The sequence below is a fragment of the Vicugna pacos genome, chromosome 12 (genome assembly GCF_048564905.1).
Source record: "Vicugna pacos chromosome 12, VicPac4, whole genome shotgun sequence".
Taxonomy (NCBI): domain Eukaryota; kingdom Metazoa; phylum Chordata; class Mammalia; order Artiodactyla; family Camelidae; genus Vicugna; species Vicugna pacos.
The window spans coordinates 11,448,379-11,473,372 of NC_132998.1; the positions used below are offsets into that span (position 1 = coordinate 11,448,379).

The 24,994-nt window shown below is 44.8% G+C and overlaps 1 protein-coding gene across 4 annotated transcripts in view; it reads right to left on the reverse strand.

The window, feature by feature from the left end:
- Positions 1-24,994, reverse strand: part of SLC4A8 (solute carrier family 4 member 8) — a 68,782-nt gene that overhangs the window by 12,970 nt on the left and 30,818 nt on the right. For all 4 annotated transcript variants that reach the window (XM_006202992.4, XM_015238130.3, XM_072972780.1 and 1 more), the window contains exons 8-20: positions 24,065-24,222; positions 23,066-23,153; positions 21,979-22,125; positions 21,054-21,154; positions 15,351-15,525; positions 14,622-14,755; positions 13,651-13,896; positions 10,847-10,952; positions 10,086-10,247; positions 7,703-7,816; positions 5,199-5,360; positions 4,043-4,294; positions 1,199-1,267 (exon numbers count right to left, since the gene is read on the reverse strand). In XM_006202992.4, coding sequence (XP_006203054.2) covers positions 1,199-1,267; positions 4,043-4,294; positions 5,199-5,360; positions 7,703-7,816; positions 10,086-10,247; positions 10,847-10,952; positions 13,651-13,896; positions 14,622-14,755; positions 15,351-15,525; positions 21,054-21,154; positions 21,979-22,125; positions 23,066-23,153; positions 24,065-24,222 — 1,914 coding nt within the window. The remainder of the gene's footprint in view (positions 1-1,198; positions 1,268-4,042; positions 4,295-5,198; positions 5,361-7,702; positions 7,817-10,085; positions 10,248-10,846; positions 10,953-13,650; positions 13,897-14,621; positions 14,756-15,350; positions 15,526-21,053; positions 21,155-21,978; positions 22,126-23,065; positions 23,154-24,064; positions 24,223-24,994) is intronic.

Sequence of the window (24,994 nt, forward strand, 5' to 3'; positions counted from 1 at the left end):
AAAGGTGGGTGATACTGTCTCCACTGGACAGAAGTGGAAACTGAGTCACAGAACAAGGAATGTGGCCTGGATTGGTAAGTGACAGAGTCAAAATTTGAATCCATCTTTTCTAATTCTAGGCTCAGATTTCTTTCTCCTATCCCACACTGGGGCTCCTGAGAGAGACCTTTCTCAGGCAGTGTTGAAAACAGAATAAGCCAATAGCATCTTTCTGCTTAAAAGATCAAATCTCTTATTTGTTCTTAGAGGAATTTGGAGCGTTTCATTATTTATTGTAAAAAGATAAATGAAACCTCATAACATCCTGGATATAGAAAATATGACTTTCTTTTTATATTATAAAAAGGAAAATAGAGACCCAGAGAGATTAAATAAACTGCCCAAAGTCACATTAGAATTCAGTGTACAAAAATGACTACTAGATATTCCATAAAAACAAAAAGTAACCAGCCACCAGTAGAAGCAGCAGCTAAGTGATCATATCGGGGTAGCCAAGTTACCAGTGACAAGCTCCTGATTTTCTCTGTTCAAAGGCCTCAGGGAGGGGAGGGTATAGCTCAGCGGTAGAGTGTGTGCTTAGCATGCACGAGGTCCTGGGTTCAATGCCCAGTACCTCCATTAAAATAAATGAATAAGCCTAATTACCACCCCCACCAAATAAATAAATAATTTTTTTTAAAAAAAGGCCTCAGAGGAATGAGTTGACAGATGGGAAAAGGGAAGTATGACAAGACGTAACATCTGCTCACCTGGAGCAGCTGCCACTACTCCCCACTCTCTTCACCAGTGAACCCCCAGTTAACCGCCCCTGCTTCAGCACTTTGGCCTGACACTGAAACTAGTGCCATCAGGTGTGGAAGCCAGCTTGGTTCTTGACCAACCTTTCGGATCTAAGTTTATCAGCACCTAATGAAGCATCTAGTGTTTAATACATGCCTGATAATTGTCTGTTGAGTAATTAATGAATAACTGGAACCATGACATTAAGCCAGGCCACCCTGGAAGTCTCTGTACCTTCATGCCAAAATGACTGTGTTCTGCCCAATGTTCAGAGAAATGTCTAAAATAGCTTAACCAGCAAGACTAGGAAGTGGTTTCTCAAGAGCTGGTTGGTACTTCCCTCGGGAAGCTGTCCCTCCCAGGCCAGGACAAATGAGCTCACGGTGAGGAGACACTGCCTGGCTGAACCACGCAATACCTGAATCCCCTGCAGCGAAGAAACTCCCATGTAGAGGAAAACGCCATAGAGCACTGGCATCGGGATAAACTGGAGACAAAGGGGCAGAAAGACCAGGAATTAAATGTGGTATCACAGCACACTCAAGATGATATAAACTCTCAAGTATCTAGGAAGGAAGCAAAATCACAAATTCACTGCATAAACATTGCACTAGTTTCTGCTGCTTTTACATGATTTAGAAGTAGAAGCAAAAACAGAAGCTGACAATGATAAAAATCATTTTGTTCTGAAATGAAATGATTACACATAAGTGTAATCCAGTCCTGGTTAAATCACAGGCTTCACATCTTATCCCCATCTGGCTCTTCCTCCTCTATGGAAATGGGCAGACATGTGTGCGCGCCTCTGCATACACGTGCGCGCACGCGAGCGCGCACACACACACACACCTTTTTACAGAACTGATACCTTTTAAATCTTTTGTAATTGCATAATCATCTCCTCAGAGAGTTGGTATATTTTAACAAGGACTAAAAATGTTTCCTTTCTTACTAAAAAGAGACCTGAGGGCAGGAGTAGGGAGATGCCTTATCAAAGAGGGAATGATTTGGGGAGAAATATCAACATTATTATATTGCATGTGAATACACATGCTTATCCCATTACATCAATTTAGATCATTTTCAGAGCAGCTCCACGAGGTGGAGAAATGAGGTGTATGGAATCAGGGCAAGGATAGTCTCGTTGCAAAGACTAAACTCAGCTTGCATTTATTCCAGGGCTAAAGAAAATTCCCAAACGTAATTTTTCTTTAAACTAGAAAATTGCCATTGGATTTTACATTGTTCCAGCTCGGGAGTGAGCAGACATCTCAATTTGGTGCTAACCTTGTTTGCAGAATTATTGAACGGTTTCCTAAAAGAATCCTCCTGTGACAGTGAAAGGAAGGCCAGGAGATGGCCACCACCATGCCTTTGTGGTGACATTCCTGGAGGAGCAGCGCCCTTTGGGCTCCTCCAGATAGCACCTAGACCAGAGGTGGGAGTTGAGGTAGGGCTGGGGATGGAGAAGGGAAGGGGAAGGGTCATGAGGAGGGGTGGCAAGATTGTGTGGAAAGTAAGGGGCCAGGAAGATGATTCAGAATCCTTTCCAATCTCTCTCAATTCTCACCCTTAAAGTGCATTTGCAGTGCAGGCTGAGGTGACTGAAGATTCACCGAAAAGAGGGGAAGGAGGCAAGGGAGATGGTAAGTGCTCCAGAATGGCTGGGGCTTGGTGACAGAGCTTTCCTCTTTATTTCATTTTTCCCAGATGCAGGCCTTACACCTACAAAATGTTTTTTCTCATGTTCAAGGTAGCTTCCATCTTTCCAAAAATCCTCTTTTAACCCCACATCAGCCACTGTTCATTTTCCTGTTCCACTTTACAGAAAAGCCTCTTGAAAGACTTGTCTGCCCACACTCCCTTTACTTCCTCACCACCTGTTTACCCTGCCATCCCCTGTAATCCGGCTTCTGCTCTATCTTTCCACTGACTCTGTTCTTGTCAAGTCACATTAGGCCACCATGTTGCCAAACCTGACAGCCTTGGTTTAGTCTTCGTCTTTCCTGATGGTTTCTAACCAACCCCTCCTCCTTGAAACGCTCCCCTGGCTTAGCCTCCCTAACAGCGTACCCTTCTGGCTCCGCCTCCCTCCCTGGCCGCTCCTTCTGACTCTCGCTGCTCTCTCCTCTATCCAACTCCTTCGTGCTCGTCCTTCGACTCTGCTGTCCTCTGTGGTCCTACTTCTCTCTTACACCTGCCCTACTCCCTGAGTGATCTCAGCTGCTTCCCTGGCTTTCAGTACCACCTCTGTGCTCTTGACTCCCACATTCCTGTTTTCAGTTCAGAACCCTCCTCCAGCCTCTTCACTCAGATGCCTCTCGGACACATGACCCCAAGTCTGACTACAGCCCACCCCTCACAAAATCACTTCCTCCTTCGTGCAGCTTTCTCCATCTTAAACACCATCACTCTCCACATAGACGGTCAGGTCAGAAACCCAGCCAGCATTCTGATCTTTTCCATTTTCCTCACCCCATTCCCTACCCAGTCAACCAGTAAGACCTCTGGACCTCCTCTAAGATATACAGAAGCCAGACCTCTTATGCATCCCTACTACCAACTTCCTCATCCAAGCTGCCATCACTGCTCACCTGTAAGAGACTCATTGGTCTTTCTGCCTCTATTTTTTCCCAGCCCTAAACACCTTATTCTCTAGACATGAGCCAGAGAGATCTTTTCAAAATATTAAATGAATCACGTCCCTCTTTGGTTAAAACCCTTCAAAGGTCACCTTTGCCAGTGTCCACAAGGTCCTGCATGACCGGCCTCTGCTCACTCTTCAGTCTCATCTCACTGCGCTCTTGCCTTAACACCCTTGAGCCACATGGCCCTGACGTCTCCTAGAACACGTCACTGTTTCCCACCTCGGGGCCTGTCTAGACTGCTTTTCTCCCTTGCCCCCATGCTGTCTCCCACTATCCATGGCACGGCTGGCTCCAACTCATCTTAAGGACCATCTCCTTAGAGAGGGCTTTTCTAACCATACCGACTAAAATACACCCCCTTAATTCTCTATAGTACCAGAGAGCACTATGTATTTCCTTCTATCATGAATCATATTCTGTAATCACTATGTCTATTTTCTTAACTCACTTTCTTAACTACATCTAATCTGTCTTATCCCACTAGAATAAATTTTTTCAAGGCAGGTATTTGTATATGTATCTGTTTGTCCTACCACTGTATTCCCAGCACCCAACAGGATTCCTGGCACAAATCAGGCACTCAGTATTTACCTAATGAATGAATGAATGGTTACCTTTAATATAGCCGTCATGAAGACTGAGCAGCCCATCAGTACAAAGATCATAAGGCCTGTCACTCTCTGTTCTCGGATACCCAAGAATTTAGGCTGTTCTCCAGGGGCAGAGCACTCAGATTCCAGCTTGAGGCTGTTCACGTGTGTGATGGACAGGACAGTTGCAGCCACAAACCAGGGCAGGCCCATGACAGAGCAAACACCCAGCATGATGGCCACCATCAGCAGGTCCAGGTGGTAGCCACATCCTTTCTGTGGGGAAACAGAGTCTCTGTTTCAGTGGGCTGGCTGTAGTGGAACACAGGACAGTGAGCCAATGAGCCAACAGTCTCACGCCCAAAGCAAGAAGGAGTGTATGGATAAGGAGGAAGGCGTCCAGGGATTCCAGAAGAGCCTTCCAGCCCCTCCTGGTTTGGAGGGAACAGAGAAGAAAGAGAGAAACCTCAGCCTGTTCTACACATGCCAATATCCTTTTTTTATTCAGGTGCCCCCAGATCTCACCCTGAGTCTCACATATTTAAAGAGTCATCCTTTCTTGGCAGAGTAACCAAACCACATCTTGACCATTCTGGATGGTAGACTCTACAGGAGTTGGAGATAAATAGCTTCCTACAAACACCCACGATTCCTTGCAAATTCCACAATTTGGATGCTGCCTACCCTAAGGAAGGAAGGAATAGAGATGAGGCACGAAGCTTCCCACTAACAAATGTACTGGAACCAACTCTACCTTCTAGGATCCTTGGGCTCAAGGTTCAGTCTGGAAACCTCAGTAATGGACATCAAGGGGAGAAGATCTGTCTCTAGAGAACAGTGGCCCAGGCCCTGACCTGAACCTCAGGAAGGTAAGCATGACCCAGAGCATGTGGCTCTATTATAGGGACCACCAGGAGCTCTGCCCAGCAACGTCCCCCACGGAACTGGGAGGGGAGTAATGGAGTCTAAGCTTTTTCACATCATACCGTCGTGTTCTACCCTAGTTTCATCTCCAAACCAATCTTTGTCATTAATGGAGGAATTAGAAACCTCTGGAAACCCTGAATGAGCTCCTTCCGTGATTACTTTTCTCCAGGTTCTACAGTTCCTGGTCTAAAGGGGCTTATCCTAAAATTTAAAAAAATGAAATTAGTCCTTCTAGGTTAGAGCTGCTTGTTACCTTGAGCTTGTGCTCCTTCCTGTTAATGATGACAGCTGTGATCTGCTGGTCCATGAATATTAAGATAGTGCAGAGGAGAGCTGGGATAATTGCAGCTATCACAGTCCACCAGGGATTGGGGCCAATGGGGCTAATAATCCACCCTCGATCATCCCTCGTTGGCTAAAGGGAAAAAACAAGGCTTTATTTTTGTATCTGAAGTTAACTATAGTCATTAGGGTAAAACATATAAAACTGAATCATGGTAACCACATTTCTTTTTATTCTTGAATGAGAATTCTTTTTTTTTTAAAGCACGAAATACAGCAATTTCTTACAAAATCCATGACCTTGTTCTAAATCCCCTTTGAGAGAGTCAGTCCTCAATTATCAACTTCTTATGGAATATTCCTTAATTCTTCTCTTCCTTCCCCTACTCTCCAAACCTTATCTCAACATTTGCCCAAATGGAATATAATTAACAACAAAATCTGTTGTCAATAAAGAATTTAATGGCTTCCAAAGACAAATATAAATAACTCTGATTATGCTCCTCACTGCTCCCCTCCAGAAGCCATATAATGAATGTCTACAGCAAAGAAGAGCCAGTTACATGGACTCTCAGGAAATTGGTCCAAGGACCTCCTCCCATCAGCAGTGAAACAGGGGTCCAGGCACTAGAGACTTAAGAGAGGAGCCCAAGACTGCTGAACTTGGGGGCTAGTGTGATCCAGGACCCTCTCCAATGCTCCTGTAAGACCACTGCTCATAAACCTTATTTGGGTGTTTGTAACATACCTAACTCTAGGGGATCTCAAAAAATCCCCAAGGTACTCTGGGGAAGAAAATTGCAGTTTGTTTGGCAAGTAGTGATGGAGGATAAAAGGCCAGGGATACAAATTGGCCCCAAATTTACCAAAACTCAATGAACAAAGCAAAGACTGTTACATCCAAAGTATTTGGTTCCATTGGTTGTGACTCTAGGGGTCAAAGACTGTTCAGTAACGTCACCAAGTCCCAAAGTATAAATGGGTTAAGTACTGAATGTTTACAAAATCTATGTTACCTTCATAACAATAACAATAAGTGGTAGTTAAAGTGTTAGGTCAACACAAAAACTTACTAACCCCTGACCGACATTAACCCACTAGCAATAGTACTAGCCTTCAGACTGGGTCTTGGCCACTGGGGGCCACGTGGGGTAGCACAGAAGAGAAAATAGAAGAAAACTTCTTCTCTGCTTCCTGAAAGCGAGGCCTGCCCATGAGCAACATTTTCTTTGACATTCTCCCATTTCCTTTCTCATCTCTCCCACCTCCTAGAGGCCTTCTTCCCAGATGTCCCAGAAATTCAGTGCCTTCTGACTATCTTAAGCCTACCCATCAGGGAACCTTTCCAAGGACTGCTTAATGCTCCCAGATTACTTATTTTTACACAAAATCCATTTCTCCTGCAGGGTTGACCTCAAGCAGGTAAAAAGAAAAAGCTGATTGCGTTCCTTCACACAAAGGTGAGAATGATATATTCTTGGAGGTATTATATTTTCAAAGAGGGTGTTTTTAAATCCATAAATTTCTGACTGGTGGCATTTCAGTGAATTTAACAAAATAAAATAAAAAATTTTCAAGCAATATGGAAAAAGATATTTTTAACCAGGCCTACTTCAAGGAGAGAGAGGGAGAGAGGGAAGACGAAGGCCAATCGTGCAGGGTGTTTACGAGTGAACGGCCGACGTTCGCATCGTCCTTCTCCGCCCCAGCCTCCCCCATCCTCTCCTTTCCTGACTCTCCTCCGGTCACTGAGAATGCCCAGGTTTGCTCTCCTCTGCGCCCTGTAGGGATCTATGGAACTGAGCTCAGCTTGTCCGTCTCCTCAGTTTACTCAGTTAGTGCCCCCAAACTGAAATAGAGTTGGAGCCCCCATGCTTTGGTCATTTCACTTTTTGTGTAGGCTTTTGGATAAACGTTACAGATAACAGAGAGCTATACAAACGATGAATTAGGGTTGAAAAGATGTCACAGCTACTCTGGCAGAGGGACCCTAGGCTGTGGATGAGGCTCCTTGGTCAACTCACTTCCCCACAGGACAAGATCCTTGAGGGGAGGAGCAAGAGCCTCTTCATCCTTCCTGACGCCCTCACACAGCTGATGCTTCACGAAAGTGCTGTCAATCAAACCTGTTCCAGGGACCCACATTTCCATAGTCTTGGTACGTATTTATGTAAATATGCACATTCTATTGTTTTAAATTTTCACATATTGAAAACAATAAATGGCATTTATGAAAATAAGTAATACTTTTCATTCATTCAATGACATCAGGTTTTCTGTTCTCTGACTTTTCTGACTTGAACTCAGCCAAGTCTGACGAGTTTGCTTTTCTGAACGGTAAGTCGTGAGGAGCACGGTTCGCATTTAGAGGACTGCAAAATTCATGTTCAGGATAAGGAAAGGCCTTTGCAATGAACTCGGGACCAGACTCTATGAAACTACGTAAAGGCACCAAGTACCTTGAGATCTGTTTACCTTGAATACACTGGGAACTTGAAGCTTTGGTGATGGGACTCCAATCAAAAAGTCGATAATCACCATTGTGAAGATAGTGAGGAAAACAGCAAAGTCACTCACCATGGAGCGGACCTGGCATGAGAAAGGATTGGAGACGTGTCTCAAAAGGTTAAATAGAACAGAAAAGAATCTGGCTTTGTAAAAGGCTCAAAAATCCTCAGAAGAATGCTTTGATTTTATCATCCAATAAATACAAGCATATTTAACACCCCCAAAGTGTGGCTATGACAAATGAACCCTCTGACAAATTCTACCAGAAACCACTCCGAACTCTGAAGAGTTTGTTTACAGCATGAAGGCCCAGCATTTAGGTAATAGTCCTGGGAACTTGGAATAAGATGTCCTGGGACCAGCAAGGTCCAGCTGTGCCAGCCAAGAACCTCGCAGCAGCACTGACTCCTCTTCTCTCTCTGAACTAATGTTGAATCCATCTGCAAGTCCTGCTGGATCTGCCTTCAGCGCAGGCCCAGAATCCCAGCCCTTCTCACCGCCCCCCCAACTGCTCCCACCCAAATCAAAGGCACCGGCAGCCTTAGTCTTTGTAATTGCAGCAAACTCCTAACCTTGCCTCTCTTCTTATTTAAAGCTGCTGGAGTGATCATTTAAAACACAAGTCAGATCATGTCAGTCCTCTACCAAAACCCCGAATGGCTCCTCATTTCACAGAGTTAAAAAACGCAGAGGCCTCCTTGGCCTGTAGGACCACATACACTGGCATCATCACCGCTCTGACCCAGCTCCCAATGCTCCCCCCACTGCAGTCACTCACTCTGCTCCAGCCGCCTCCCTGTTGTTTCTTAATCCTGCCAGACTCGATCCCACCCCAGGGTTTTGGACTTGCTCATCCCGATGCCTCACCTTCTTTTCCTCTAAGTAACCCGCTGGGTAGCTCCCTCACCTCCTTTACATTCACTCCAATGTCACTTTCCCCATTGGATCTTCTCTGATGCTCCTACTTAAAACTGGTCACCCCCCCACCATCCTGGCATGTCCTGGAATCCTTTCCTAGTCTATTTTTCTCCATAGCACTTATCACCATTTGCCTCTAAGAGGACTGACTAACCCACTTTATAGTTTAGCATAGTTTTAACAAAATATGATGCCTCTCTAATGCCCAGGGCCCACCTTATTCTGAACTTGCAATGAGACAGAGCCAAATATATCTTAGCCACACGTAACATCACTAACACCTTAATCTGACTTTGCTTTCCTTTGAAACCTGAGGTTTCCAGCTCCCCTCCCCTGGTTTTGTTAGTTCTCCTCCGAATGTTATGTACATTCCCTGGACATGTAGCTGCCCCACCATGAAGCCCACTCTGACCTTCTGGGGCCAGGGCTCCCCTGAACTCTGATGACACTTACATCCCAGGTCAGCAGCCAGCTATTTACTCCTGTCTCATATGGGCTTGGTTGTTTCAGGGGGTTCCCCTTCCTATCTGATGGCAGAGACCAGGTTTTAAACGTCTTTTGCCTCCCCTGTAGCACCTACCCCAGGCCCGGGCAAGTAGTCAGTACACAACTGCCGCTTGTTAACTATTTGTCAGCCCAGAAACGACCCAGAGCTTATTTAATAAGTGCCTCCCTTAACCACCGTGTAGGCTCACTGACGTCTGAGGATGTGTTTTCGTTGTGAACATGTGCACAGAACATGTCTAACCAACTGAGCCCTTGACCCGTTTACACATCCCGCTCTGCAAATGTGCCAGACTGAAGCCTCACAGACAGAAAACCCACCATTTCCTCCTGACTCGAGGTCCTTCCCCTGAGGCCCCCTGAGACACTCTCCACTTGGCCTCTGGTTCTGCCCCGCCAAAACCAGTCACAAGACAACCAGTGCCATCTGCGTCAGGGACAGGTGGTTGAGGCTTCAAACCGTCACACAAATCGAGTCAGGAGCGTTTTGACCATGGCAGTCAACGGGACCACTGATTCATAAGCTATGACAAGAGCCATGCCTGGGAGGAGATTCTGGGGTCCCCTACACGTCCCAAGCAATCATCCCAATTTACTATCTTCGGGAGCCAGCTCCAGCTAGTGCATGCTCCGTGTCCCAGCATTCTGGAAATGAGACTTAATCGCTGTTAGCAACACTCCTATCGCCTTAAACTCCCCTGATAGTTTTCAATCAAAAAGTTTCAAGTATTAACCCCTCACTCCACACTGCACTTCTGTGAGAGAGGCTGCTGGGAACAGGAAGGAGAGAAGGCCCCAGCGAGGCTCATCGGGACATCTGGAGCTCTGCACCTGCCGATCTGCTCAGCAGCCGGCGGCCCGGAGCCAAGCACGGGTCCTGTTACAGGAGAAGTCTAACGCAAAAGAAGTGCAAGAGCGTGCTACCTACTCTGGTTGGGAAATAGCGGCTTGTCTTAAACGTCTTCAAGGTGCTCGAGAGGATGAAGGTGGTGAAGAAGAGAATGCAGGACCAAAAGAGCACGTCAGGAGTATAGGGTCCATGATGGCCGCACGCGGAGCCCGTGAACTCCCCGTGCATCTCCTGGCACTCCTGGAGGAACAAGCGTTCTGGGTGAGGAGAGGCAGGCACAAGGGCGTAAACAGCTGCTGCCTCCTGAGTCCACATCACTGCCATCCCACGGTTGCTGGGGCGCGCGGGCTGCCTGCAGCATCACCGTGACCTCTATGCAGTCGTGGCGCAGGTAGGGTGACTACTTACGGTCCTAAGACTCTTTTGTAAATGAAACCAGAACTGTCCCGAGCAACACAGGGTTCTGGAAGGGCCCTAGCAATTTGCATTCTTTTTATCAAAGAGGACTTTTATTACAGAGGATTTTCAAACGTGAATGTTCCTTAAGCCCCACAAACCCTGGATCTGCCCCACTTCCCTACCTGATTTCAATCCCCCCATCCTCAGTGCAAGCAGAGTGCACGTGGGAGAGAAGAGGGAGCCAACCTTCCTTTCCCTTTATATACAAGAGAATTTTGAAGGGGAAAGAAAAATCAGTAAGGATAGCTTTCTTAAAAAAAAAAAAAGCTTTATATCTGTCAATGCCAGAGCATACAGAAGGGCTACCCCACTTCCACCTGGAAGGTCCCCTTAAGCCTGGTGGTCACAACAGGAAGCCACCTGGCAATGCCCAGGCTTACACTGACAGTCAGGTTAGCCCAGTGGACTTCCGCTGTCACGATGTTGTGGTCCTTCCAGTACTGTAAGGTGTGGTTGTTTGGATTCTCTGGGAGAGTACACCTGCAGCTGAGGGGAGAGAAAACAAGACTCCTGAGGGAAGTAGTCAAGTATTCAGTCAAATACTTCTAGCCATGACAGGGCCAAAGGCACTGTTAAAGCCTGTGTTACTTCTCCTTGGCCCACTTCAGATCCCTGAGGTTGGTCCTACTCATTGAGACCCAACCACACTCTGATTTTTCAGTTGTTACTAAAATTGGCTCAAATCAGCATGTGGACCTTGGGTTAAATTGTACTAACAACCAAGTTTGTTATCTGATGTGCCCAACACGAGCCCATGGTTTCCTTGCTTAGTTTCTATCTCTTCAGCTCTTCCTATGAAATACAGTCTGCATGGCCGGAGGACTTGATAACCTGTTCAGCTCTCAACAGCTTTCTCTAAGCCTAAATATTTTGCCCCTTAAATCCCCATCATGTTCTTGCTCTAAAAATCAGAGTCTTCTGGAGTTATGATGCAAGCTACATTATTTCTGGTAATATCCCACTACCTTGGCCATTTCCTGGCTTCCCCAGGCTTCATCTGGCATCCAAACCAGACCAGACCAGACCTGTACCACTGGCCGCCATGTTGCTTCCCAGCCCCAGCATGCGTCACACCTGAACTGCCTCCCAGAATACTCAATTGATACAGCCATTCCTACCAACTTCGTTTCATCTCTGAATTTAATGAGCATACCTTCTAAGGATATTGCATGAGAGAATTAAAATACAAGATCTCAATAGGTTATAACGATAGGAGGAAATCAACAAAATGAAAAGAGGGCAAGCTATGATTAAAAAAAAATCAAGTCCAAACTTGGAAGCAACCAAGATGTCCCTCAGTAGGTGAATGGATGTACCATAGAACATCTAGACAATTGACTATAATTAAGTGCTAAAAAAAATGAGCTATCAAGCCATGAAAAGACATAGAAGACCTTTAAGTGCATATTACAAAGTGAATGAAGCCAATCTGAAAAGCCTACGTACTGTATGATTACAATATATGACACTGTGGGAAAGGCACAACTATGCAGTAAAAAGATCAGCAGTTGCCAGGGGTTGGGTTAATGGGGAGGGATGAACAGGCAGAGCACAGAGGATTTTTAGGGCAGCTAAACTATTCTGTCTGATACTATAATGGTGGATGTGTCATTATACCTTCATCAAAACCCACAGACTGTACAATACCAAGAGTGAACGCTAATGTAAAGTACGGACCGGGTAATAACGATGTGTCACTGACTGCAACAAACATGCCGCTCTGGTGAGGGATGCTGCTAGTGGGGGAGGCTGTGCATGCGGAAGCAGGGGGTATACAGGAACTCTCTGTACTTTCTGTTCAATTTTGCTCTGAATCTAAAACTTGCCCTTTAAAATTTAAGTCTATTTTTAAAATCTACACATATTAACATAAAATTACTTAAAGAGTTGGGGAGTTCTAGCTTCATATCACCTCCATATGAACCAACAGTGGAATGCAACCAAGAAAAATACCTTCTTGAGCTTTATTAACAAAGAATTATAGTATCCAGATCCAAAGGCTACTCAATCCAGAGCTAGTCACCTTTGTCTGTCTTCTCCCACTAGGATATAAGCCTCATGAGGGGAGACAGCCTTTGTTGGTCATGTTTGCCTCTATGTTTCCACAGCCTAAAACAGTGCCTGGCATGTAGCAGGTGCTCAACAAATATTTGTTAAATGTATAATTTAAAAAAAGGTCAAAGAATGAACCTTACTCCAGTCACAGTGGGCAATACAGAACTCCAATGCCAATCAACAATCCACTAGGCTTCAAAGATTATACTCCCTAGTGGTTATTTTGTAATACAATAATTTTTAAATTCTAATAAAATGTTTACAAGTTCTGGTTTTTTAAAAGGTGAATGAATGGATAGCTAGAATCTGGAAAAGTGTGTCTGTGGCTAGTTGGCAGGCACCTCTACGCAGTGTGCTTTCTCTGCTTAGACAGTTCCAGATTGAAATTGTTCACTTTACACCCAGATCTTCCACATCAGAACAGTACAGCCAGAAGGGAAGGAACCTGATGTACGAAGCTAAAGGATGAGAAGAATACTATTTAGTCATAATTTAGAGAACACTATTTCAGAGAAGAAATGTTTAGAGGACCAGACTCTCCTAGAGTGTTGAAAACACAGCCAAATACTGTGTCTCTTTTCCATCTGGTCCAAACTATACTGAACACATGAAGAAAATACAATCTCTTGAGTTGAAATCTAGGTAAGTAAGTAGATTTCTAGATCTTTAAGATACAGAGGAAGAGAACTGTGGGTCTGTAAGAAATTTTTAATATTCTCTCTCTAATGATTTCTAAGAGTAGCCCATACATACTTACAGAGAATCTTGATGTGGTCCAAGGTCTCACAAGTCCTGGCAAAAAGTTCTTCCCAACAGCTAACTTGAATTCTTCCTGCTACATTTGCAGCCTAATTTTGTCTCAATGCCTGGACCCAAAAGACACGCTCTGGAAAGCACTTCTCAAGTCCCCCTGAGTTTCGCTCTTAGTCCATTCTCTCCATCATCACTTTGATTGTTCTCCTCTGGCAGCCCCTCAAGTCTCCGCAACTGCGTCTGAGCTGTTTCCCAGAGCACCTAGACCCTTCCTTAACAGATGCTACAGGCACTGCCTGGCACCCTCCACCAGCCATTATATTCAGGCCCTTTCATTTATTAAAAAAAATAATAAATAAGCAGAAAGCATACTTACTAATAGAGGCTAAGGCGGTCCAGCTGGCTGTGCATGTGGATGGGGTAGGTCTCCGCCAGGTGAATTAGCTTTTCTATTGCTTCATAAATGAAAATAATGCAGATCAGGGAGGCAAATGCTTCTTCAGTGAAGCGGGTAATGTAACAAACGAGGGAACTGGCGTCGGTTGCCACAAGGACAATACACAGGAAGGCGGTCCACAGTCCGATACATGCTCGCAGGGAGAGGTACGAAAGAGCGTAGTCTCTGAAACAAGACCAGGCTACATCAAAACTCACGGACGGATGGGTCAGAAACATGGTCAATTCATCTCATATTATCCATTCCAGTAGTGCAACCCAGTTTGTCCCTAATTCTGACTGCACTTCACTCCTAAATGCTGTCCTGGGACAGCTGTGATTTGCTTTGTTGGTGGTATTGGCCACAGCAAGGACACAGGAAGTGGAGAAGGTGAGGGCTGTCCCCCACACACTTCTGCCATCACTGCCCCAAGTGATTAAGATTCTATTCTCACAGTTAGGACCAAGGAGTGGCCCTTCTTCCACGCGCTCCTACTTCTAACACAAAATGAAATAAAGATTTTATAGGAAAAGGAGGGAAATGAGGGCATTGTTGACTCCCACCACTAATAATCAGAATGTGAAGGGGGAGTATGAGGCCAAGTTAAAAACTGACTTGAAATGGAAATGGAGGAGTTTGGAGTCATTAGGGAAAGTTTTCATAAAGATAAAAAGTCAAGACTTCAGTAGTGTCTGAGGGACAGTAATGAAGCTCTTTGTGGCTAGGAGATCTGCTACTTTAGACGCGGTCCTACCCAGGAGTAGGACGTACCAAGCGATGTTCTTCCTTCTGGTTTTTTGAGTCCAGGATGATATTGGCCTGTTTATACATTCGTCTAGGACCCTGGCAGTCAACCCTAACAGCATGATAACACATCCAGTTAAGAGTTTTCAGAAAGCTAAATGTCTTACTTGCAGAATTTGAACAAAATCTTTTCAAACACAAGCACTGGCCCAGTACTTCCCAGGATGGTGAGAGCCTGTCCAGCAAACAAGGAGTAGGCAATCCCCGTCATGGAGGCTCCAAACAAGGATTCAATTGCACTCTGAGAGGGGAAAAAAATAATCACTGAGTCCACAGCTCATCTGCAGTGAGTGATGCAAGCTTATATACATTCCCAACTCAGCTCTCCTGTGTGCCCGACAAGTCATTTGTTTGTATTTTATCTTAGCAAGAGTGGTGTGTACACAGTCTAATACTCTTGTGAATGGATACTGCTTTGATAATTCAGGTGCCCAAATCCATCCACATATGATTCCTTAACTAAGTCCCGTTCTGCATGACTCAATTCCATATTTGTAAATATACACAGAAAGCACATTCACACTACGAGCTGTCATACAGAGACATCTGAAATCTTATTTTCAAATGACATTGATATACCATTTTTCATCCTTGGAGCAACAGGCAATGCAACTGGGCAATCAACTACAGAAATTGGTAGTCAAGCAGAAGAGGATCTATTCTAAAGGGAGAACTGTGTTGCTGGCTGTTCTGAAGTCAGAAGACCACAGTAATTCAGTAGAAAGAATCCAACCTCCTTAGTCCTCACCCAAGGAATTTCCCCCCACTGGATTTGGCTGCCACCATCATATTTTTACTCTCATTTTGGACCATTAGAAGTGGTTAAAATTTCTTACTATGCGCCCCTCGGTGGCTTCTCCGAGCAATCCCCCAAAGGTGATGACAGGTGACATGCAGGCACAGTACAGGAACAGAAAGGAGGCCAAACACTGTAAGCTAAGTGCATCCCGGTAGTCGCTCCAGTACCAGGGGGCCTTCCGCTTGATGTCCAGCACCAAGCCCCCAAAGAGCCTGCGGAAACACGGCAGACAGGCCTCTAGCACAGTACCTCTCCCATGAAAGCATGTGAACAGCACACATCTGAAAGCACCTCAAATGTGCTCTGTGTTGAGGTAATACTTTGGCTTCAATTTGACCCCAGAACAAGAGATCTGTCTGGGGCCATTTGCAGCCAAGGGCATGAATTTGAATGATTATCCCAAGCAAAAAATGATTAATTTGGGTGTGCATATTAATCATTCAATAAAAAGTTCCCAAAATTTAACATGAAACTAAGGATTGGCTTCAAACTTCAAATTCTGAGCTTAACGTTAGAAGGAAATGTACAAAACCATCTAAGTAGTAAAATGGTTAGTTTTATTATATGCTTTCTAGATAAAAAGCCCCTATCACATGCACTTTCCTACTCTGAACAACTACCCACCTTCCTCTTGAGAAATTAGCAAAGTTATTCACTCATGCAGTTGACAAGTAGTAGCAGATACTCCGTGCCAGGCCCTGTGCCGGGTACTGCAGATGCAGCAGTAGCAAGACAAACACAGCCCTTCTCTCTGGGACCAACAGTCTCGTGCAGGAGACAGGCAGTGTTGTGAGGGCGCCATGGCAGCAGAGAACAGGGAGGGGCGTGTCAGCGGGGACTTGAGAATGGACCAGGAGTTAGCCAGATGAGGCCGAGGAGCTGGCGTGGATGACACCTAGAGGTGAGAGCGCATGGAGGGTTCGAGGTGCTGAGAGTTAGGGCTGGATAAGACAGTGTGGAGATGGACAAGGCTGGAGATGCCGGAAAAGCTGAGTCGCAAAGGGTTGTCTAAACTGTTTTAAGGAATTGGAACTTTATCCGAGTGGCATGTCAGTACTGAAGGACTATAAACAGGGAAGCGGCAAAATTGAGCAGGCATTCTGGAAGGATCACTCTGGCAGGCGTGTCATGATGGAATGTGGGGCAAGACTGGAGGCAGTGGGTTGGAAAGAAGAGAAGTATGTACACTCAAGGGCTCATCAGGAGGTAGAATCAACAGGACTTGGTGGCAGGACTTCAGGACCCCTCTCCACTTCCCAAGGATGACACAGACCAAGAGCAAGATGTCCGACACCAGGAGGAGGAGTGTGCCCAGACAGGGGTACTTTCCTAAAAGTGGAGTCACCACACCAGGGTAAAAGTTGACAGGTGAGTAACAAAAATAACCACTCAGCATTCCACAGGACAAATTACTGTGTTTCTTCTACAAATGAATGGCATAGGGAAAAAAGGAGAGCAAGCTGTTATAGAAATGGAAACAGAATAACTAAATACAAACCTCCACTGGATCCTATGCCAAAAAATGAACTCTAAAAAGATGTTGTTAAGACAATCAAAAAAGCTTGAATATGGACTGAGCATGAGACAATTTAAAGAATTACTGTTAATTTTGTTAGATTTCTTAATGGCATGATTTTTTTAATGTCCTTATTGAAGAGATACTTGCTGAAGTAGTCACAGGTGAAATGACATGATACTGGTGATTTGGCTTAAAATAATCTAGAAAACATAAAAACAAAACAATTTAAGTTGGGGAGAAAAGGATGAAACAAGATTGGCAAAGTTTTGATAGGAGAGGTTCATTACTTTCCTCTCTTCTTGTTGGTATGTTTGAAATTTTCTATAATAAAAAGCCAAAACAAAAACCCAAGCTACTCTCTCATGAAAGGAGGCTTGGCTAGCTCTTCCCTTCTCTTTGCCCAGGAGCCTAGAGGTGCCCCACGGGACCTGGGACCCGGATGCCAGGGAGGAAGGCCCAGCCAGCTCTCTCCCACCATTCGAAAGCTCTCCCTCCTGTCCAGCCAGGTACAATGGCGGGCAGGCGGGCACGGGCAGACAGGTTCTATCTTACCCACCTGCTCTTTTCCTCTGGTTCGGTGGGCATAGTTGGGATTCACCCTTCCTCAACTTACAGCAGTAACATCACAACCTGGGTCTGGGATTAGGGGAGAGAGGCAGAGCCAGCCTTGAGACTCGCTTTGGTTAGAGCCTGTCTGGCCAATCCAGCTGAGGTAAGGAGCTATCCGCAAGAGCACAAGAGTTCTGCCTCAGGGTTTGGGACCAAGGCTACAGTTGGGAATAAAGTGTCACTTGGCCTTGCTTTCTCCTCTGGGTAGATAGCCCCTCAAGGACGTTGTGGGCAGCCGCGATTAGTCTGGGGCAAGATTCAAGTGTTTCTGGGTCCTTAGCCAACACAGCATCTTTAGTACCATGTGACTACTGCCTCCCAATCACCAATGACCTTCCTATGAAGGGTGTTACTCCGGGAGAGTAACCTTTTGCAATAATGAGTCTCTCTGTATGCTGCTGCCATAATTGGTCCTCCTGGATGCGGGAGGTGCCTTCAAGGAGGAGTATCTGTGAGTAACAGGCAAAAGATTTATATGAAATGGATTTATGAGAAGCCAGAGAAAGGGAGGACATCTGTCTGCCTAGCAGTGATTGAAAGCGGAGAGAAAAGATCTGAGGCTCTTATCAGTGGTATAACTATAAATTAATAAAATGATTTCCAAATATTGTTTACGCAGTCAGCCTCATCCCTCTCTCATGCAGACTATAACTGCACATCTAGCACAGACAGTAATCAGGCATGGATGCTTCTCTCCACATTTCAGACTTCCTTCCCCTTCAACACTACTCTTGATATTCAAGTCTGGGGGGGGAGGCACACAGGGATATGAATTTAAGCCTGATGCAAGAAAGGACTTACCCGCATAGAGACTCACTAGGCTCTGGAGCACTGACTTAGGAAGCCCTCTCAGGAGGGCTTTAGGGACGGGCCAGCCATCCATTTGTCTGCTGTGCTTTGGAAGAAACCTGTTTGAAGTGTTGGGGAGGGAGGGGACCATCGAGATAGCCGCTCCTGATTCTTTCCTTCATTAACCCTTCCCCAAAGTGGCATCCCCAGTGAGGTCCACAGGTCTACCTTGGAAACCCCCTTCCAGAGTATCCTCTCTGCTGTGAAGCTTCTGGCCTAGCATGGCTCTGGCCAGACTTTCCTCTTGGTTCCGTATGGGAATTCATCGGTACCACTGCCTACATCTGCATTAGGAAGGCCCAAGACACTGTCTCAGCCCTGGCTTGGGGGTCAGATAATACAGAACGCAGACTGTTTTCAACTTTGTCTCCTTTCCCACCTTCTTAGAGCCTACATTACCATATCTTAAATACCTCTCCATCCAACGGTGATAACATCCCCAGGTGGTGTGCTATCTCAAAGAGACACAGCTGAAGGTATGAAGAATTATAACACCTAGGCTAATGCAGTTTTAGTCTGTGCAGTCCAGGAAGGTCCAGGAAATTCTAGAATGTCCATCTGCAGGGCAAGGTTCATGTTCACCCTACATAATTTGAGATTGGGAAAAGGGCCAGAGTTGGCATGAACTATGATCCCTGATATGCGCATTAGGTCACCTGGCCTAAAAGGTGACAAGGGGAGGAAGGTCATGTGTCTTAAGGTCTTTTACTAAGGGCTCTGAGGAAAACTTCTGGAGCTCAGGAAGAGGCCACATCTCACACACTAAGCAGAATGAGGCTTTAAGTCCAGATGACCCTTCCTTTCAGCTGTGTCAATTCCAGGAGTTCCTCATACAACATTACAGGAGAACTTCCTCAAACCCCATTTGAATTTGTGAGTAAAGGTACTTGGGGTTGGCAATTAAGTGTGTCATGGTCCTGGCTATCTGGGATTTTCTTTTGGGATATTAGGTACCATTTCCAAGAGAAGATCTAAATTAATGGGGCCCCAAACCCCCATGTGGAACTGATTATAAGCGCCCCCCCTCACTTCAAAAGGCCTGGGGCCCAAGTTTATTCTCCTCTTTTTCACACCAAAAGAAAGATGAAATCTCACCTCTGCATGGATTATGTGTTTGGAAAAAAACTACTGGCCTCATTTCTACTACTTTCAAACTCTTAAGTCCTGAGGTATGGTACCCATTATATTCAAAAGGATAAATCATAACTCTAAAGTTCTATCAAACCCATACCCAAGACCATTCCCCTTAAAAAATACCACCTCCTCTCAGACAGCCTCAATCCTGGAAACTATTCTAAAGACAGATGCTTCCTTTGAACGGCTTCTCAGTACCAGGCCTCCCTACCCAGTTCAAACCTATTCCGACTTTCAAGAAAATGTGAAACTTACTCTTGGAGGTTGCTCCCTCTTTTCAGTGACACCTTCCATCAAAGGGGTCTTCCTCTGCTCCAGGGATCCCTCCCCACAGCCTCTTTATCTCTCCCCACCCTCTAATACTTTTCTCCAAGCAGGAAACATTCTCCCCATCAGGACACTGCTAGTTAAGTGTCATTCTCTCCTGCTTCTCAGTCTCCTCTCCTGTCCTCTCCCTGAATTTCCAAAAGTGGAAAAATAAATCTCTCTCCACATTTCAAAAAACAAACAAACATACAAGCAAAAAATCCTGAGTTTCCATTGCATAGAGAAATAAGGAAAACAATTTCAAGCAAGGAGGGAAAAAATAAGGTGAAAGCAATAGAGTAGAGAACATTAAAACGTCCTTTCCATCATCTGAGTCCTGTCCTGAGAACTTCCATTCAAAAGATCCTTCTTAGACACAAGCACAACTTACAGAGCCAGAGCCACTGTCTCAATCTTCTCCCATGATCTGGGGGACACCTCTGGATGCCACTCCAACCTCAAATACTACCCTTTTTGGTTTTTTTACCACCTTCCTACCTAGAACATAAGGCCTCCTAGTCTGGGAACCTGCTTTCCTTACCTGCCATAGAGAATCACCTCCTGGGACATCTGTCCATAAAATCTTGGCCCTGAAAAGTAGATTGCCTATTCTGAGACACACACCTAAAATAGTACCTGTTTTCCTACCCCAAGGGGTTTCTTAACTGAAAATAACCATTCTATATTTATCCATGCCTTGTCCATTCATGCTACAGAAAAGGCATCATTCTAAAAGTACTCATCCACTCATTCATTCATTCATCAGATATTAATTGAGTGCCTACTCTGTGCAGGGCACTGGGTGCTAGGAATTTAATGGGGTCCCTGCCCTTATGCAGCAAACATTCTGGCAGGAAAGATAACAAAGCAAGAAATAATAAAGTATGATCAGGGCTACAACAGGGGGCTGGGGGTGGCAGGCGGCAGGGGACAGAGGCTCAAAGCTGTGACACCACATAGCAGGAACACCTGAACTCTTCTAGAGAGAGTCCTGGAAGGCTTGCCAAAGGAAGCTGAGACAAAGGAAAAGGAGTAGTTAGCCAAGAGATGAGGAAGGGGACGAGTGTTCAAATCAGAAGGAACAATGTGTGGGAAGGATGGGAGGTGAGAAAGAACATAGTAGGTGGTTTAAGAAACTTGAACAAATGAATGCAATATTTGACATGATCGTAATACTTCTAGTCAGTGGTTCCATTTGAAAAGTCACTCCCAGCCAGTAAAGATAATGTAGAGAAGAAGACTGAAAGCAAAGAAGATGACTCATTCTTTTATACAATTTCTGCCCAGTAAGCAGTATTGGATGTGAAACATCCCAGCACTCACCGCCCAGTGCGCTGAAGCTCTGGTCCGCTGTGGCCCCCATGTGCTTCCGGTTCGATATGGCAAACATTTCCATTTGGGACTCCAGGCATTTTCCTTTTCTCCTTTTAACAGAGGACCACAAAATTAGTAAAGTCAGCCATCTATGTTGTCCTTCCTGCTAACAGGGGGGAGTGGTGATGAGAAAATCCAAAAGCAGCCCCCAAATACCAGGTATTTATTGTAGCTTTCAAATGCATTCACTGATTTGGGGCAGTTTATTGACTTTCCTGAAACACAAACATACACACACACACACACACAATTTCTCCTCCCTCCACTAGTACCTGACTCCTAACTCTGCCTTGCCCAAAAACAGAAAAGTGAAGGCTTTGGCACCAAATATGACCTGAATTCAAGTTTCAAATCTGCCTCTCTATAATCTTTACCTTAAAACCTTGAAGATAGTTTTCTTAGTCCTCATTTGTAAAACCAAGGATAATAATACCTATTTGGAGATGTTGCCAGGAAGACTGAGTTAGCATACGTAAAGCACCTGACCTAGTAATGGTGCACAGTGGCAGTTCCCTCCCATCTTTAGCCTCTTGAAAAAAGTGTGGGGAACTCTATGCTCTCTCTATACAATTTGTTCTTTTCATTCAATGGTATATTCTCAAGAAATATTCTCCTCTCTTCTCTCTGCCATTCCCCATCAACCCTTCAAAAGTTGGCTTAACATTAAAATCCCAGGGTAATCCTAACTGATCCCATGACACCTAAACCAATCTGTGTTACTGCATATTCATATTTTATTACTGTTCTGACATTAGGTGCCCTGAAACAGAACCATGTCAATTTATTTAGCACACACCCCCATGGTTTTGCTTTGTCCATGGTGGGCACTCAGTAAGTGACACTAAGCCACTACCAGCTCATGTGCATACATTACCTGGGAAGGGACGTTTTTGGGTGGCTCAATCCTAATGGATGGGTCCCACTCCCCTGGAGGCAGCACCGTCACCTGGTCTAGGAACTCATCAATCCCTGCCAGCAGGTCGTCTCGCTCTTTTGCCTTGTATGCCACATCATGAAAAATCTACAGAGAAGAAAAACCCTCAGGAAAGCTGAAAGTCACTTTAATTAAAACAAGCACCAATGGATATGGTGAAGAATGGATAAAAGATTTTCACCTCTGTCTCGGGGATCTGAAATGTGGATAACTTTAGTACTTAGACTAGTATATGGATAAAGGGATAAAGAAAGAAACCTGAAGATAAGTCAAAAAATTAAATCTATGTCCATTAGTAAAGGAAGAGATAAGACATGACTCTAAAGCTTTATAATTCTGTTACCTCCTCAAAGAATGCAACAAAAGCCAAGATGCATGGGAAATTTTTCCTGATCATAATGATTGGGAAAATTGGATGGAATTACTAAAGAAGGTCTTCCATGAAATAAGCCTCCCAATCAGAGAGCTGATAAAACACAGCCTTATCTCCCTCTGCCTGCTAAGACATATGTCTTGAAAGCTCTGCTTGCAACTTACCTGAGCATCACAGTTCTCACCAGGGGATGCAGCAGCGTGATCAGGACCATGGCAGACTAGTGTCTAGTCACGCTGGTACATTCACATTACAGCACCCAAGAGCAGCCCCCTGACCCTTATGCTAACTAGTCTCATTTACATGAAATGGGAATGAGGTTTCTTTATGTAAATAGCTTGGATGCATTTAATTAACCATCTTCTCTAGAAAGTCGAGTCAGCCTTAATACCTTTCTCTCTAGGTAACCTACTTGGCAACAAGTTTCTCAGAAAAAGAATTCTCTGCATCCTTGATGATTCAAAAAGGGAGAGATGACAGAGGAAGAAAAATCCCCCAGAGGGCTTGGTCCTCCCACAATAGACAGTCAGAGAAGTGACCTGAAGTGCCTCCCAGAAGATACTGCAATTATTTTACCCCCAACAACTAGCACACTGCCTGGCACAGAGTAAATATTTATGAGATAAATGTATGGAAAGCGGAAGTGATGCATACCTCATCTGTCATGATGGTGGCCATGGATCTGCCAATCTCATGGTACTGCTGACCTTTCCCTACCGGACCCAACAGGATAAACAAAAATCTGGCAACACACACAGAGGATGAAATTATGTAAGTAAACATAAAGAAGTAGCATCTGGCTCCTCTCTAAACAGTGGAACATTTCTCTCTCTTATCAAACAGAAATCATCACATTACTTTCAGTAAAAGGAGACAGACTAATGATGGAGCCGTATGAGTAGCCTTGACTTAACAGCTCTACTACAGACATTGGACGCTATTTGTATGACTCCATTCAATAGTGTGCTTATAATTCTCAGGGTTGCCATAGACACAATTCCTTGCTACAGAAAGGACGCTTTTTCAAAACATGGCATTGTAGTGCAAATTCAAGGTTATCTGAATTTCATTCATTTCTCTAATAAGAAAATGATAGGGAGAGGAGAGGGATAAGGAAGTTGAAATGATCAAGCCCTGTGGAGGAGTCTAAACCATGTCCCAGACATCTGAATACTCTATAATTAACGGGGCTCTGAATCACCTGACACATCACCTTCAGAGTGCATGAATAGCCTTTTGAACAAATGTGGACATACTTGCAAACCATACAAATCCTGCCAGAACTGTGGAAAGAGACATCAATAGCTCTGCTCAGAGATGTCGCCCTGAGCTATGGCTCTGCAGAACTCAAGGAGTGAGTCAGGCTTCCCATCATAAAAAGTGAGGGGCCCTCGCTACGCCCTTTGAACGCTCTTTGGTTCTCCAGTTCCAAGGCCACAGGAACTGTGCAGTCATAGGTTCAAAGTCTTACAACTCTTCCACCCAGAGGTTAATCAAATATACCCCAGTTTCCTGAGATCTCTGCTGAGTTTTAAACAGCATTCCCCAAATTAATTAATCCTAAATTTTGGCATGAGCTGGTTTCTTTTCCAGAGTTCACACAAACATGTACATTGGACGGAACACACTGAGCTTTGCGGTCCTGGTCTTTACCTTGTTGGGATGGGCACTTCCGTCAGGCCTGACAGAAGGACGGCCGGAGACAGCCTCACAAAGGCAACGATGGGGCGGTCCAGCGTGTCCACCTCTCCAACCAGGACATTCGAGGCCTCTGCCCCAGTGGGGATTTTTTTCATAAAGTGAAGGTCCACCTGAAAATCCAAAAGACAACTTGGGAGCTGTCACTTCACACATCCATCACCCTCCTCAGACCTTATATTCATACGACATGCAATCACTTCACACACACTTCTTGTACTATTTCACCTGATCCTTACAATAATTCTGTGATGTGGACAACGTAGGTTGCATTTGCCCCATTTTTTTTTAAAAAGAAAGAAGTATAGGGGAGGGGGCATAGCTCAGTTCATAGAACATGTGCTTAGCATGTACAGGGTCCTGGGTTCAATCCCTAGTACCTCCTTTAAATAAATAAATAAATAAATAAATAAATAAATAAATAAAAGTAACATTTAAAATAATAAAATAATAAAATCAAAAAGAAGCTACTGAGACCCAGAGAGGTAAAGTTGACTTGCCCAAGAAGACAGAGCTTCTAAGAGAGAGAATTTAAATCCAGGGTCTCTGATTTGAATTCCATTACATCATGCTTCCTCAAAGAATTCCATTACATCATGTTTTTGAAGCTCTGAGTCAAATTATTTCCATTTTTAAATACTGACATGCTTTGTCTGGGGTTTCAGGGAGCCTCATGGGCTGAGAAGTGACACAACACTCTCCATGTTTTGGAAAGACAGTGTCAGGGAGAGAACAGAGTAAGGGAAGGCTGGCAACAGGGAGATCAGGGCTTGAACTCAAAGCTGCAGGGAGGCCCTGCTCCTGCAAGAGGCTCCGGACACCAAAGTCACAGTCCCCAAGAAGAGTTCCAGCCACAAAGTAGTTTTAGGAGACAGTAGCAAAAAT